Here is a 16,541-nt window from a genome sequence, read left to right as displayed (position 1 = left end):
GCGCAAATGAGTTTGTTTGGTTGTGATAAATCCAATTTCGCCTTACTGGACAATTAGCTCCAGGTTAAGAAATTAGTTACAAATTAAATATTTTGAGCTGTTTGAGGTGGCAAAGGTTTTTTACACCACTGAGGTCTGGTTTGTCATTGGTAGACCGAGGATGGCACAGACGGAGAACAAGGCGACGTGTCAGTGTCATGCAAACATGACGACTGTTGCTTTCTTTCTCTTTTGGCAGCAGCTCAATAAATTGCACTCTCTTTGCAATCCAAACAATAGCCTCCCTCAGAGTACATTATCATTCACAGTCATAATTGGAGAAGCCCGTGGTTATTTGTAATCATATGAAAAAAGCAAGAGTCACTTACCACTTCACTGTTTTGAGAAGCACTCACCCAAGAGACAATACTGAAATACTGTGGTCATAGCTTGTGTGTTTGCCTTATACTTGGGGGAGGGATTTGAATGTTTTTGAGTTAGGAATATTGATAGTAGCTGACAGCTAAGGAGGAAGAATAGTAGTTGTTACTACTGATTTATGCACTTTGATTGCCACATTAGCCCATAATGGGGACATGTATGCAGATACAAGAGGAAAATAGAAAGTAAAGATGTGTAAGTGTAGCAAAATCTAAATCAATAGCGGAGAGTTAAATCTAAATGTAACAAGTATCGATATCTGCAGATCAGTGATTTCTGTTTCATTTGACTGAAAGTGATCAGAGGTTGTTGTTTGCATGTTGCAGGAGCGGTAGGCCGGGACCTGACCGGTGCTTTGTTTCCTGCAATAACTATGTGGATGATTGACTGTGGTGTGGTACCCTGCACATGAAGGGCAGCTCAGCTGTGTAACTCTGCACCTAAACTGGTGTTTCTGTATTTCAGTCTGCCTGTTTTCCACTATGCTGCTCTTGATCGAGTATGTGTGTCTCCTCCCTGAGGGTGCGTTCAGTACAACTACTGGTTGTTTCTGGTTTGTTTGGTCCCTAATCTCTACCACGATCAAGAGACGTTCCTATTGAAGAAGCTTAATCTATGACTGTTATATTTCATGTTAGGATAAAATATTACGGACAGCATCAGTTGTATTAATGATAAAGATAGCAATTACTGTGAGCACTTTAGGTAAGCTAGTATGGTTTGAAGGCTGATACAGTGACGGTTGTTTGAATAAAAACCTGCTGATGGTGGGTTTTTTTTGTTGTTGTTGTTCTTGTTGTTTGTTTTTTTGTTGTTTGTATTTTTTTACTTCCACGGGAGAGAATATTAGGAAATTAGAAGAATGCCGTTTTTGCCAGAGTTTTGTTCCTGGCAGGGGCTCAGTCCTTTGAAACAGCATTTCAACCAAAGGGATAACAAACCAGTTTGTTGAGTAGCCCTCCTGTATATACCTGCTTGGAATCAGATCAAAGTAATGCTCCACTAGGATCCATTTAAATGACGGGCCTACAGACCAGTAGAGTATTAATCAGTCGCTGATATGATAAATCAACCAAACAAAGAAATGTTTGGTTTAAAATGTTTATTCCATTTTACACACTACATTACAAATGCCGTGCCTGACAGTATCCAGAGAAAGTTTAGAGACTGACTTGGCAATGAAAGTCTAAACTTCCCCTAGACACCAAAATTTGCATGTTAATGCTTTGTCTCGGATTATTTAGTGAATAAGTCTTCCCTAAATCCACCTGCAATGAAGATGATGATGACAAATCTCGTCTGTGAGATCATTAGCACGATGTTCTATCGAAACACATTTGTCTTTTTTAGTTAAGTCCATTTTAAGATAGAAAAAGGTTAAAAAACACAAAAAAGAAAAGTTAAATAGCAGTAAAGTTGAGAGAGTGATAAATGAGAAGGGAAGAGATTCGCAGTTTATAGCAGTCCTTTATTCAAGGCAGGTAGGATGTAGATTTTTTAATCCGCCACATTCTCCTTTACCCAGGCTGGCAGCCAAACTAGATCAGGCGAGGTGGCCAGTGGTTGTAAACCACTTCAGTGACTGTCCATCCTGCTGTGCACCGAAGGGAATGTGTATCACATAATGAAGCATTGAGAGTGGTAGTTGTTTCAAAGCAGAGTTTGCTCATGAGATTGAAAAACTTTGTCCTTTTGGGACTTCTAATTTTCAGTGTGTATCCAAAAATGATTTAATTATGTGGCCTTCAGATTGCTAGAAAATGAGAATGTGACTATCTGAATTTCATAGCATTTAATAAAGCTTCACAAAGATGGTCTGGAGAAAGCTTTGGCTATATGTGAGAATTGGATTTTGATTAAATATAACTATAGAAAAATAAAAAGACAGCGAGGGAATATTGTTTTTCCTTTTTTTTTTTTGCTTTTGTTTACTGTTTGCATCTTACAATGTTTTGGGCAAAGTTATAGAGCTAAATAAATTTTTCTGATGGCGACTTTCCCTCATTGGGGAAGGGTATGTGTGACGATAAGCATAGGCACCAATGCCATAGTCAATTCAAAGATGTATTATTCACGTACCCTCTACATTTCTCATACTTACTCATTTTGCAGCTGTGTTAAAATAATCATAATGTGTACTGTTATTTGCTGATTCTACTTTATAATGTAAACACTATGTCTTAGTTAACTCTGGTGTACAAAGACCATGTGTAGGCCGTAGTTGTCAAGTTCAGCTATATTAAAATACTAAAAACAGTACAAGGACAATAGTGTCTAGAGGTGCTAATAACATTAGACTGTATTTTCTGTCTTTTATTGTATTATTGACTAGTGTCTACCATCTGTAACACAGCAGAACGTAATGAAATCATTTCAATATTAAACAGTATAGATATATTATTGAAAATGGAAACGTGTGCCGTGTGTTTGTCTCTGAAATCATTTTTGAACTGTGTTATGTTTCATCATGACTTTGCTGCCATCTGTTGGGAAATGCACCACTTCTTTTCAGCATATTTCACATGACTGTTTCCCAAGACTTTGGGTTTTTGACGTGCACCTTTATTCTGTTAATTGGCAAAAAAAATACACAATGTTGCTGCTAAACATAAAAAAAATAATAATTAAAAAAAAAAACTCATGACAGAAGGCTAGAATTACAGTTTCTGTACAATTAACTGTGCTAAGTAAGATGAACACCAGACACAAGCCAATTTATGACATCTGTGTTCATGCTACAGGTCACTGGGACTTTTAGGATGGCTGTACCTGTCTTTGCACTGCTTTAAAATTCATGTGGACTCCCACATGGATTTCTGTGGAGGGGCATCAGAGGTGGATTTAAATCTTGGTGAGGCGTAGGGTGTTGAGGCGGACCCCCAGGATAGTGGCTCCTGAAGCGTACTGAATCTCTCTGAGGATCCCCTTCCACGTTCCCTCTGACTCATTATACCTAAAGAGGTTGACAGAAAGTTTTTCATTAGACATCCACATATATTGACTAAAAGTCAACATGTTATGGTATTTAATGTCTACTATGTTCTGCATTAATTGATAATTGTTTAAAGACAATTCATCTAGTAATTTACTCTTTATCACAGATTTTGGCTGGATGAAATTAAAATATTTATCTCTAACTGTTAATCTGGAATTGTGATTGATTAAAACAGACATGTGACTCACCTCCAGACATCATTCATCTCTTTGGGAACAAGCTCATCACTGTCCTCCAAAGGCATCATACCAAAACCTCCCACAGCATACAGTGAGCCAGCCAAAGACACCAGGTTCAGAGAGCTACGCTCCTGGGGAAATGCTACAAAGTCCGACCACCTGAAAGAAGTTAACACAGAGAAATCAAAATTAACGCATGAATATTAATATTAATGCACAATTATTGGTCAGTTGTGCAACATTACAAATGGCCAAAAAAAAAATGGTCACACGCATAGACTCATAGGTTTGTAACACAGGCGCCTTCATGAAAGAACCATGTTGCTGCCATGTTGACCTTTTTTCAGCAATATTCACCAGTTCTGATGAACTCACTTTTTGGTGGCGATGTCGTACACTTCCACAGAGTCAGTCAGTCCGTTGTCGGTGACTCCTGCTGCCACATATATTTTGTCCTTGTGAACAGCAGCTCCAAATAAAGAACGTGCCGTCTTCATGGGTGGGAGGTCTTTCCACTCAAATCTCTTGGCATCATATGCACACATTTTGTTTAGACAGCTCCTTTTCATGAGAAACACAAAGAAAATAGTACCTCTCTTTTCTAAAAGTATTAGAGAAAAACGTATTTTTAAATGAATAGATGTTTTGATTACACTTTGTGCTTACTTGTTGCCCCCTTTTCCTCCAATCACATATACAACATCATTGTGGGAGACTGTTGCATGTCCATAAACTGGATAAGGAATAGACTCTGATTCACCCCATTTAAAAGATCTGTCAATGCAAAACACCAGCAAATGCATAAATTCATTATCGGTCCTGAGAATAGCAGTGCCTTAAATCATTTCATCCTCCAGATTTGATACATGAATTCAAACTTGTACTCACTGTCTGTCATAGACCAAAACTGAGTCCAATGTGAGCTCCTGATCCTTCAGCTCCTTCCCACCCAACACAAAGATGGAGTTCTCTGCCTCAGCCAGCCCAAAGAGGAAGCGGGGAGATGGGAGAGGAGGCATACCCAGCCAGTCGGCACTGACCGGATCATACTAAGGCAGCAGGAGTAAAACATTTGTACATGGGCTATGTTTACAGTATTTATATTATACTCCAATACAGAAGTGTAATACATGCAGGCAGAGAAGAACAGATACTCCATGTATCAGGTGTGCAAACCAAACATGTACTCCAAGACTCTGAACAAATACTGGCTAGACTCACTTGTGAAAGGGGAGGTGGGTTTTTAATGCACAACAATACATTTGCTGTATTGTGAAGAAATTGCTCCAAATTTTTACTTCTAACAAATCTTGAAAGAGAGACTCTCCTACCTGCAGAAAATAAGAGCACAGTGGATCTTCCTTGTTCTGTTCATCAAAGAATAATCCTCCTGCCACAAAAATCTGGTTCTCCCTGGTGACCAGGCTTGTGTGGTTCTTGGGAATCTGCGTGGAGAGTGATGCTACAAAACAGTCATTTCCTGTTGGATTGTAGGCCACAGCCCCAGTGTCGCTGACCATCAATATCAAGTCCCTGACAAACATGCCGAATCTGAGGTTGTCGTTCAAGATTCCTGGAAGAAGACTTTCCTCTTCCTCTTCTTTGTCCTCCTTGTCCCCATCATTCTCTCCGCCACCAGTGTCCTTCTTGGTTTTTTTAACCTCTGGCATTTTCCCAGCGTTAGCATCCCTAACTAGCTGGAGTTTCTGCTGCAGATCAGGATTTGCACATATCAGTTTGTTTTTCTCCACTTTTTCTTTCAGGTAATCGTCACTGACCAGGCGCAAACGCACACAGTCCAGCAAACCCGGCAGCTCGTTTTCTCTGGTCTCTGTGTCCCGGGATACCCAATTCATCAAAGCCTCGAACACGGCCTCTTCTGTCTCTACATTCAGGTTGTCGTTTGTTAAGATGGCTGCCAACTCACTGGGCAGCAGCTGGAGGAACTCCTCGTCTCTGGAGATGAGCTGGAAGCGCTCGCAGGCGTAGTTTCGCGCAGAGACAGCCAGCCTGGGGCAGTCCAGCATCAGGCCAAGCCTGAAGATAGCTAGACAGTTGCTGAGGCTCAGGCGCTTTTGCAGGAAAGAGACGCATACAGTGAAAATTGAGGGAATCTGGTAAATATTAGCTACAGCGAATATGTCCTGAACATTCTGCTCCGTCACATTGATTTTGGAGGTGTACAGATACTTGAGGATCAGCCCCATGACTCCAGGCTCCACATCCTCCAAGACAATCTCCCTCTTTTTGCTTTCTTCTAGGTCAGACAGAAAGATGGAGCGGAAGTATGAGCTGCAGGCACACAGGACCAGCCGGTGGCAGGGAAACTCCCTGTCTTTGATCTTCAGCACACAGTCAACCAGTTTTTCATTCTCCAACAAGTCATACAGACCGTCCTGGAGCAGCGTCTGCTGGTATATCCTGGGCTCGTCTGTAGGATTTAAAGGTAGAGCCATTTTTACTGGCAGGTGAGTTAGAAAAGCCTTTCAAGGGCTGAAATTCAAACAAAAAGTGGATCTTCTTTTTGGCAGAGCGGTTCTAATTTGTAGCCTGGAAAGATGATTCAGACGCAGACTCAGCCTGCTGATAGCCCACACCAGCTGAACCCGGGGCAGCCCACTCCCTCAGCTGTCCTGACACTTCAACTGCGCTCCAACTGGGAGGTTATTTATAGACTGGGTGCTCAGTGTGGAACTATGGGCTTTATTTTGGAACCAAAATGAAATGTAATATCCACGCTTAAGTCCCTCTTTCCCAATTCCAGCCCAAACCCTACCCACTCCCCAAGAACATCCACCCACCCGCAGACAGCTGTCATGGGAAATATGTCTGACCTGAGTCACAAGGAGGTGTGGGTAGAAGCTGCCTCATCTGGTCTCTGCGACTGACTCATCATGGCCTCAGTATAACCTGCAGATTTTCTCATATTATTTAATTTATACGGCATTTACACAAAACAAATGCACAAACAACCTCATAAAAACAATATAAAACAATAAAAAAAAATAACATCTGAAATGAAATAAGTAAGAATGAATCCATCATGACACATTATGTGGTAACACCAACTGTCCAAAAGGTAAAATCCTGATTACGGTGTGACTGCGATAACCTGATCTCTGGTTGGATTGTCATTTTGAAGCCAGTGTGGCATATATCACATATGTGAGGTATATCTATATAATATATACTCGTGTTTTGTTTTGTTTTTTTACCTTTTGAGCCACACTGCCAGCAACTAATCACAAATGTGATCATGACTCTCCCACTGCTCAATGTTTCAAAGTGTTTCCAGAATGAAGGGATGAAACAGGAATTAAGCGTACTGCTGATGTAATGCTACAGAAATATCTCACATCCTAAAAACAAGATACGCCACTGACTCAAAAGGTCTAGAAGGCCCCTCTGGCTCATTCATATGTAGATAGCTCCATTGGAAAGGTCAGGAACTTTCCATAAAGACACAAAACATGACTGAACAAATCTTTTTAGTTTATTTTTTGCATCATGAGTGACAACACGGGTTTTTGTAAATAAAAATTTAGCTTTAATTAACTATTATTAAACAGTTTAGCAGCAGTGTTTTGTAACTATTCATTTGCATAGGGTAGTAGACAGTATACACATGATTGAAATTGAACATTAAATAACACAACATTATTATCTTTCAATAAAATAGATGTGTTTTTAATTTACAGTTAAATGATGGGAAACATATTTACACTAAAAGCCATTTTTTAACATTAGCAGAAGTTGAGCACCGATTTAAAAGTCACCTTATAAAATCTAGAATGGAAGTAATAAAGTCGGCTGCTAGATCCTTCTTTCTCTGAAACACTAGGCGGACAGTAACATCTACTCTGCCTTTTCCTTGCTGGGATCTGCAACTGCCTGAGCAGGGGCAGTTGCAGCTGGAGCACCGGCCAGGCTACACGTGGCATTTGGTGGGGGAGCAGGTGGAAGAGGATCAGGATCATCAATAAGGGCCTGTCTCCTCTCTCGCTCCTTAATCACTTGAATCAGACAGTAGGTCATAAACATGACGATGATGGTGGTTATAGGGAAGCCTGGGAAGGTAAGGAAATGCAAAATGCCATTAGAAATAGACTTGGAGAAAAAGATTTAACAAAAAACCTAAATCACCTTTGAGAAGTAGCCTTTTGGTGACCAGCTTAGCAAAGTCCAAACTGTTCAGTGCCAAGATGTTGTACAAAACAATACTCCAGAAGTTGAAAGTGTTGAAGATCGCTCTGATCCGGCGGGACATTGCTTCTGTCATTGTCATCTGTCAAAAAGAAAGAATAAATTAAAATACATAAAGTCACTTAAGTCTATATTCTTACTCATATTGTACTCCAAGCCAACCTCAATAGATGCAAAAGGCTCCATGGAGAAAAGTTTGGCGACCCACAGCTCAAAGTTGAGGCCGAAGCAGTTAAAGAAAGCCCAGATCAGGACAACCTCGCACGGCCCCAGCCAAAGGATGGTAACGCCAAAGGTGCACAGTGTAGCTACCAGCTCCTCCACCACATTATCGTGCTTTCCACCCAGGTAATCATACACATATCTGTGGAGAAAGAAATCATCACTGGCTCTGAATTTGACAAATTTAGTTTAACCTATTGGTCCTACTGAGAAACTCACTTGCATAGCCAGTCATTGATTCCTCTGTCAAAGTGCCTATAAAAATGAACAAAAGATCAGAATTGACTGTGACAAACCTCGTATGATCAAGCTGCATATACTCAACTTACGTTTCAGCAAACACATAGAGCATTGTGATACATTTGGGTGGCTTGGGAGGATCCAGATGATCCAGTCTGGATACTGTGTTGATGACCCCAAACATGACAGCAGCTTTTACCCAGTCATACACCAAGCTGAAGTAGGCTAGACCCACTGGAAACGATGGAAGGATATGAGTTATGTCTTCGTTTTACACCAAGAACAATTAACCTTTATAAGACATGTTTAAAATGTTACTTATGTCCCACAACATTAAAATCCAGTCATGTCCAGGAGGCAGCTCTGACCTAGAGCCCAATCAGAGAGGTGTTTCAGCAGCCTCATGTCAGTGGGGATGGTGAGGATGTACATGAAATGGAACAGGACGTCCACCACGATGATGACCCCCAGATGGATCAGGCCCTGCAGACTGATATTCCACATCTCCTGCTCTTTCCTCATCAAGTCTGACTTGTTGGCCTGCAGGGGGCAGAAGACGTGTCACAAATGTGGTCTGTGGTCTCAGACAGCTAATGTCAACCCTGCTCTGCTGAAGCTCATGCAGCTCACCCTTTCTAAACATTACAAATAGCATGAGAGAGTTTGGTGTTGAAGATTCATATAGTATAATTCTATATTGCATGTAATTATATGCATGAAATCTAAATGGATTCACAGACTCTGTCCTTGATGTGAACAAAGCAATAAAGAGAACTCTGTATTTTTAATCTTCATGTTTGTTTGTTTTTTTACATTATATCTGTCAGCATGTTTTGATACCAAGAGAAACAAGAGAGAATATGTCAATTCCTCATGATCACAATATCTTAAAGACGTCAAAGCATCCTCAAAGGCACAAAGGTCCTGCTCATCAGACTGCAGATATACTTAACAGGAAAGCAAAAGTATATTCATGACAAATGACGCTGCTTGTTTGTTTTTCCCTCTTCAGATAGCTAAAATATTATAATCAAGCAGGGAAACCTATCGGTAGTCAGTAAATACTGTTTTGTTTTAAAGGGTAACAGAAGACTGTTGAATGAATGGCAATTTAAAAAATACTGCTTTGACTTACTTGAACATAAAATTTATCAAAGGTCATAATAGGCCCAAAATAGAAGAAGGGGAGGTAGAAATTGTACTTGAGCAGCTCCAAGATGTTGTAGTTTCCATCTTTCCTTTCACAGTTCTCCAGAGCAAAGCTCATACAGCGCATGATCGTAAACCCACAACCTCCATAGAAGAGAACATGACGAAGCTCAAAGTCCCCTTCCACAAATCCAGCCTCCAAAAGAAGCAAGAGAATAACATTATTTCCTCAGATTTTATAACCTTGTGCAATCACTCCTCAGACTATTTTGCGGGCAGTTTACCTGCCAGGACACAAAGGGCTCACACTTGAATGTGGCAAGGGTACACAGACCGGTGACAAAGCAAAGCCAGCGGATTTTCACTAATGAGATGCTGTAGAGCAGGATACAGTGGGACAGGATGAGGGTGATGTAGGTCCAGCCCATACTGGTCCACACAGCAAAGAGTCCATACACCATGTACACCAAGGACCTGTGCTGTGGGAGGGACAGACAAGGGTAGCTTAATGATGCAGCAGAAGATAAAACTGTTTATACCTTCCAGAGAACCAAAAAATTACCTTAAGAGCTATTTTATTGCTTAAAATACACAAAGTGACACGTTATAATCAAATCTATAGGGACAGAAACTTTGCCTGACATGGCATTTGATCTGCTGGTGTCCAACCAAACTGTTATTACTAATCTTGCTAAATATAGAGCTGCATTTCTATTTCTTGCTCTCTGTCTCTTTCATTCTTCAGCTGCAGTCATCCCTCCCTTTAATTCTCGCTCAGTGCTTTCTCTCCACCTGGTCCCATTTATCATCTCCTGTTTAGGTAATGATATAAAAAGCTACTCTGCAATCTTGTTAAAATAAATTGTGACAAAGTGTATTTTTCCAATGTCAAGTATTCATAATAACAGCATAGTGAGAGATAAATTCATCATGTCAAACAACATCATTGTTTCTTCCATCTTATTTCATCGTGGCTCATTGCTTTGCTCAGATCATTAAACTCAAGTACTTTACCTTTGTTAGCACATTACTCTTCCTTAGAGAAGCTCAATAAATGAATCAATTTATCAGTTATTTAGAACCTGTGGAGCCAGCATGGTGCAGATCTTGGCAAACAGGATGTGACCGGAGAGAGCAAATAGGATATGCGCTCTGAATGTGGAAAACCACATCTTCCACTCGAAATCCGCTGTATCCTGCAGAAAAGTGAGCAGAAAGAGAAAATTAGAAAGAATAAATGTGTCTCAATGAACTCTGTCTGAACAAATTGCGTTCTCTTACCATTTTTCTCCCAAAGTAGAACCATCCTGGTTTCACTGTGGTTTTGAAATTCCTTCTATTTGCATTAGCTGGAATAAAGAAAGATATCGGAGCGTAAGAAGTGGCTGATGGTATTTCACCAGTTACACTTTGACTGCCTGGCTTCTTGTCACAATAATGTTTGATGGGAAAATTACGACACAAAGAGGAACAGCACATACTAGCACACATACATTTACGTTATTCTTTGTCAGTGGTGTGTTATTTTCCACCTTTTATTTTGACCTCCTTGTCCAACACAGGGCCTATTTTCTTCCTCTGCTCTGTGTTATTAATACTGATACCTGATCTCCTCTGTGTGGTCTGCGTAGTCTGCATAGCTCCAACTCTGCACCCTCACACAGTGACAGTGCCTGTAAATGTACATTTTGTTTTCTGTATGTAACTTTACTGCAGCAGTGTAAGATGCCATATGACTTACTGTATGCTCAAATCTGGAGGGTCACAGTCAGTGTCAGACTAAACTAATGTGCAGATTTGCTGATGTAGAGCTCATCTATTTTCCACTGAACCACCTACACTCATGCTGCCACAGCACTGCGAGGAGACATTTCTTTTTAAGTTTGACCTGTACTTTATTTTTCTGATCACATGGTCTGTGACAAGATGATGTTGGAAAGACATCCCTACCGTCTTGAATAATATCACCAACACTGTAGTTCATCACAGATATGTCAGTATCAGTAATATCTAGTGAGGTTTAAGCATAAAAATGCTGATGATATGTTTGAGGTCATTTAGAATGGCTAGGCCAAGTAGCACTCTATCTAAAAGCACTGCTCCTTATTCTCAATGCTTTAGTCTATTGTAAGATGTAAGTTTCCATTTCAGCCAGTTAAAAAACATCATCCTTGCACTATGACAGACAGGCGTGGTGTTGCACTTACTTAAAAAGTGGCATTATGAAAGCTGAAGGTCTTTTAGATGTGAATGAAAACTACTTTTTTGTTCCACAGTCCTATTTTTATATAAGAAATGCCAGTAGGGCAAGTTCCTGTTTCAAATGTCAACTCCCTCCCTGATGTATTCAAGGGGGACCCGCACAGGCGTTTTCATCTAATAGTGTGATTAAGCCTCTAATTAGGGCTGTGTAGGTGTGACACACTGTACATGACTGACAACACATCTATAAGTTTAGTTCCGCATTTCAACAGCAATCAGGGTCATCAAACAGAAGCAGGTTATGGGGTTTTGGTCTTTTTTCCTTTACCTCTTTAGTGTGCATCTGTGTGGGGCTTTAACTAATGTTATTTCTATGTATTTGGAAAATCACATTATTTGTATTCAAGTTATTGATCTGAAACTTTATAAAATTCAAATATCCACACTGGGCATTCTCCAACTGTGTCTACCTGTGTTTGCCTGTTGTGTTATACTCACAACTGGACACCTCAAAGATCCAGCTGGCGGCCCAGAACATGGCCAGACACAGCATTGTGCTGTAGAAATAGATCTCATATTTGGGAAGAGCAGCTTTGATCCCCATGGTGGCACAGAGAGGAAGAGCTCCGGAGGCTCCTAAACACAAACCATCAGATCAGTCAGCGCTTTGTACAATGGAAGCTGGCATAGAAATCAAGTCCTCCCCCTGTCGCTCTCAGTCTAACCCCACTCACACGCTCTACATCAGGAATGGGGTTTATTATGGTTATGGGCTCGACAGATAAAACAGCCATACTCACCGGATCAAAAGTAAAAGTACTATGTTCTAGTAAAAATTGTACAGAACAATCCCTATCATTATGTCATTCTGTTATTTGAATCATTTTTATTCAGAAATATGCACTGAAGCAAATGAATTGATCGAATTCTGAATGTAAAATATACAACCTGAGTAGTAGAGTAAAATGTATTTCCCTATTTCCCTGTTAAATGTAATGAAGTAGAAGTTGAAAGCAAAGGAATGTGGAAGTACTTGTGCGCTGTACACAGCACTTTAGTATATTTAAAAACATTAGGTTAATGACTTTTAGCCTAATATTTAACGTGTCAAACATATGCAAAGGAATATGGCTCAGTGTTTGATTATTATACACTTACCTATACGACAAACTGGGCTATATTGTCCTGTCCTGTTACTTCTCCTTATGGAAAATAAATTGGGTGGTTTGAAAACTCTGTCAAATGACACTAAGTCTCAATCATTTTATCTGTCCTGACCTTCATCAAGTGAAGAGAAGCGGAAGGCAAATGGGCAAGTTCACACTGACTGGACTTCAGAGGGGTCAAGATTTTAACAAAGTGCAGCTGCTGCTATTTTTGTCCACATCTTTCCTCCACTGAGTCTTTTCAGTAGGTTCACTGAAGAACAATAACAATGTAAACAGACGCCAAACTCAACCAAAATAAAACACAACATGCCAAATAAATGATTATCCACATGAAATCCTCTCCCGGTTTTCCGTCCAGAATATCTGTTGGAGATGACTGCGGTGAAAATGCCACTCAGTCATGCTCTTCACTCCGTCCTCTGCAGCACCTGTTGTCACACTGACCTTGAACGCAGCAGTTGCAAGCCCGAAGAAGTTGCCAAAAACAAGCCCTTTCTCTCAGTTTGTTCAGAAAGACGGTTAAAATATAATGTTGAAAGAAGTTTTTCAGAAGAGGGATGTGTTAGAGCTGCTGTGCATCCACAGCGCAGGCTGGGCTGCAGGTCCCTCTGACTCCCTGAGAGGGAGCTGCCGGGGTAAAGGTGACAAGAGGTATTTATACTTTGACCACTGACACAGAGGAGGGTGTATCAGGGGCCCAATCAGTATAATAGATTATAAACCAGATCACATCAGGGGTCCATCGGGGCCTCTGATCTACTTATCCTCTGAAATTAGATCTGGTGCATTATCTTATACAGTAGTGTGTTTGTGGTTGCCTGGTCTGTTCTGGGAGTGATTAAGGTTGTTGCAATTTTTAGCTGTAGTCAAAAGTATGTGTTTCACATTCTACAGCGATCTGCAGCTGTGCAACAACCCGCAGTGCCGACTAGTGACAGTAACAAAGAACACCATCAAGTAAATGTATTGGCAGCATTACAGCTTTTAAAACAAAGCATACCTACTGCACGTACGAGGTGTGCGTCAGGTGTGGTTTATTTGGAAAATTCAGCGATGGCATAAAGGATAAAAGATACATGTTTTTCTGCTTTAATGCTACAATGCTACACATCCAGTATGTATATAATATATAATATAATATATAATATATTATTATTATTATTATTATTATATATACTTGTTGGTCTTCTGTCCTTCAAACACTGGGTACCTGCTCTCCACCTCAGCCTAGGTCATGGTGCCCTCATGTGACGGGTGGTACCTCAAGGGGGCGCTGCTGCACCTTTGGCCAATGACTTAAAAGGGAAGTGGCCGGGTGGCCCGGGAGATGCCAGTTTCCGTGGGAAGCAAGGGTGATTGTGTCTCTGTTGAAGGTGTATCGGTGAGTTTTAATGTTTTATAGGAGTTTTTAAACAAAGTATTTTTAATGTCTGTTTTGTGTAGGCCCAGATGAAGGCTGTACACCACGACTGGGATGAGTAGAGCTGTGTGTGAGGCTTACGGCGCACAGGTATATTTTTTTTAAAAGGCATTTTAGACATTAAAGGATTTTTGTAAATGTTAGATTGTAATGGTGTTTTGTTTGTGTTTTTATTTTAGACATTCATTGCTCCTGCTGTCCTTGTGCCGGTGTTTATTTTTGTTAGTCCGCCCCGGTCTTGGTTCTGTGCCGGTGAACACCTGTGAAGGGCGGACTAGCTCTTAAAATTCATTGTTTTTGTTTTGTCACGTCCCCGTAGTAAGATCTGTAGTCCACGAATGAATCCCTCTTTCATCACCGGACTTGTTGCCGTGTCTCATGTGTGCGGTGGTGTGGTTTTACACAAATGAAGTGCAGTTTGCCGTGTATTCGACACTTGAGGTTATTCGGGTCCGTAAACGGTTCGGTTTGTGTGACGCAGTCCACTGGGCCCCCTTATCCATGTGTCTTATAATAAATGACGTAACTTTAAGACTGTTTCCGACTCCATTCGTAGTTCGGCATTGCAACACTTAGTAAGATCTCGAACCAACACTGGTAGCTCAGTCACATGCAAAACAATTTAGTCAATCAGTACATTTAAAAAAAAAAAAACAAACAAGATATACCACACTCATACAAATGGCATTTATATGGAGCTACAGTCGCAGGGAAGCTGAAACACTGGAAAAGAAACATATGCTCATTTATTAAAAGACACGGCAAAAATAAATTCTCTGATCTAATTCCTGTTCATCCACCTGCCGGACATGAATGGATGTTCGAAGATGGAGTACATGATTCTGCCGATGCCAAATGAGGGCTCGATTACATTGGGGACAAACTCCTCCACTGTGGGAGAATAGAGATGTTTGTTTTCCCATAAGAACAATGCACTGTTCTGTCACAGAGTGAAAGGCTGGTTTGAAGTCACCTCTTATCGTGCAAGGTTTTCTGAAACCTCTTCACGTTGGCCATGTCTTCGGTCACTGCCAATTTTTGGCCCTCTGACTCGAAAATTTTTGGCCCTCTGACTCGAAGCTCAACTAACTGTAAATACAAATTAGCAAATTAAAAGAATATTGATAAATGAGTTAAGAAATGAAAACATTATGCTACTTTACTGATCAATAATTACCCAGTTTCATTGAGAAGCTTCTCTTGATCAGTGATGCAGCATTCGTCACAGACAGCCAGGTACTGCCGGACCAACTTTAGGCCATACCTATGGCTCCTTTGGCTCAAACTGGACCACATTTATGACCTTCTGTGATGAAGTTACGGAGCAAAACAGATACAAATTAAAAATATTTCAGAACGACTGAGAAAAATTTATGTTTTACTTAATGCAACTGAGCATTGGCTTTGCATCCTAATATATTAGGTCCAAATACAAAAGATCAAGAAGTAATATTGAGAGTTTTTTCTGGCTCTTATAGTTTCTGTTCTTGAAATTAAATTAAAAATAGAAGCTTGAGCATTGGCCTTCTATTTTTATTGCTCCTTCTGTACGTCTTAAGTGTAGGATTTGAAATGTAAGATAATAAAACAGTTGATGTCAATTCATTTCTGACCCGAGAACTAAGATTTTTAGCGTGAATGTAGCTTTTTGTTTTTTAAGTCATTCGTTTTAGCAAGTTCTGAAAAGGTTAAATGTAAAATTGTGCGGATTATAATCAGGTTGTCAAGACTGGGACGTAACAAGGATATGGGTTCTTTCAAAGCCTTTTCTGCCACCAGAGGGACTTTAGTGGCTCTGCAGTGACATGAGAGGTCATAGTACGAGTGATCTGCACAGCCCACGATCTCTATCCAGCCCTGACAGAGAAAAACAACCATGTATAAGGATAAACCAGGAAGATGTGGCCATTCAGAAGTGAGTTTATGAGAAACAATCAAAAGAGAGAGAGATTTACATAAAAGGCCTTGGATTCTGCATCCCAGCAGTCACATGCATAGTGAGCCATCACATTTTCCATATGCTGACGGAAACACACTTTATCTTTCGAAAGGCCCACTTTAATCAGGTACATGTAGATTCTTCCATTGAAGTAAACCAGCGCTGGATTGTCGATCACACCCTGCAGCAGACAGAAGATTTAAAGATGCTATCGTGTTGAAAGTCCATGAAATATCAGTGAAAAGATAAAGGCCCTTTTGCAGTTATATTTCAACCATCTGCACATATTTTGCCAAATAAATAAAATACTTCACCAAATTAAATACATTATTTTAATTGAAATAAACCAATATATACATATAGAATGCAGCTTCCTTTTTAGCTTATAGAACGAAATGGCATA

At 40.3% G+C, this 16,541-nt stretch overlaps 2 protein-coding genes across 2 annotated transcripts; both read right to left on the bottom strand.

The window, feature by feature from the left end:
• Window positions 1-2,312: 2,312 nt before the first annotated feature.
• Window positions 2,313-6,215, bottom strand: klhl40b (kelch-like family member 40b). Its single transcript, XM_029528932.1, has 6 exons — window positions 4,926-6,215; window positions 4,483-4,643; window positions 4,261-4,368; window positions 3,970-4,155; window positions 3,604-3,753; window positions 2,313-3,373 (listed from the first exon to the last, which is right to left on the bottom strand). The coding sequence occupies exons 1-6, from the start codon at window positions 6,048-6,050 to the stop codon at window positions 3,262-3,264; spliced, it is 1,842 nt and encodes a 613-aa protein (XP_029384792.1). The 5' UTR covers window positions 6,051-6,215; the 3' UTR covers window positions 2,313-3,261.
• An 869-nt stretch (window positions 6,216-7,084) lies between these two features.
• hhatlb (hedgehog acyltransferase like, b) lies at window positions 7,085-13,392 on the bottom strand. The gene is made up of 12 exons (XM_029528933.1): window positions 13,224-13,392; window positions 12,109-12,246; window positions 10,690-10,757; window positions 10,491-10,604; window positions 9,693-9,887; window positions 9,395-9,604; window positions 8,628-8,799; window positions 8,349-8,493; window positions 8,239-8,274; window positions 7,960-8,161; window positions 7,738-7,879; window positions 7,085-7,661 (listed from the first exon to the last, which is right to left on the bottom strand). The coding sequence occupies exons 2-12, from the start codon at window positions 12,212-12,214 to the stop codon at window positions 7,450-7,452; spliced, it is 1,602 nt and encodes a 533-aa protein (XP_029384793.1). The 5' UTR covers window positions 12,215-12,246; window positions 13,224-13,392; the 3' UTR covers window positions 7,085-7,449.
• Window positions 13,393-16,541: the final 3,149 nt, after the last annotated feature.

This window comes from Echeneis naucrates, chromosome 20 (assembly GCF_900963305.1).
Source record: "Echeneis naucrates chromosome 20, fEcheNa1.1, whole genome shotgun sequence".
NCBI lineage: Eukaryota > Metazoa > Chordata > Actinopteri > Carangiformes > Echeneidae > Echeneis > Echeneis naucrates.
Note: the sequence above shows the minus strand (reverse complement) of the source record. Positions and strands in the feature narration are given on the sequence as shown.

Coding starts and splice junctions, on each gene's coding strand:
- klhl40b (XM_029528932.1), bottom strand. CDS start 6,050: ATGGCTCTACCTTTAAATCCTACAGACGAGCCCAGGATATACCAGCAG. Junction 3,754..3,969: donor TACGACATCGCCACCAAAAA/GTGAGTTCATCA, acceptor AACTTCTTTCAG/GTGGTCGGACTTTGTAGCAT. Junction 3,374..3,603: donor GAGATGAATGATGTCTGGAG/GTGAGTCACATG, acceptor CAACCTCTTTAG/GTATAATGAGTCAGAGGGAA.
- hhatlb (XM_029528933.1), bottom strand. CDS start 12,214: ATGGGGATCAAAGCTGCTCTTCCCAAATATGAGATCTATTTCTACAGC. Junction 10,758..12,108: donor GATCTTTGAGGTGTCCAGTT/GTGAGTATAACA, acceptor TCTTTATTCCAG/CTAATGCAAATAGAAGGAAT. Junction 8,800..9,394: donor TTGATAAATTTTATGTTCAA/GTAAGTCAAAGC, acceptor TGCCCCCTGCAG/GCCAACAAGTCAGACTTGAT.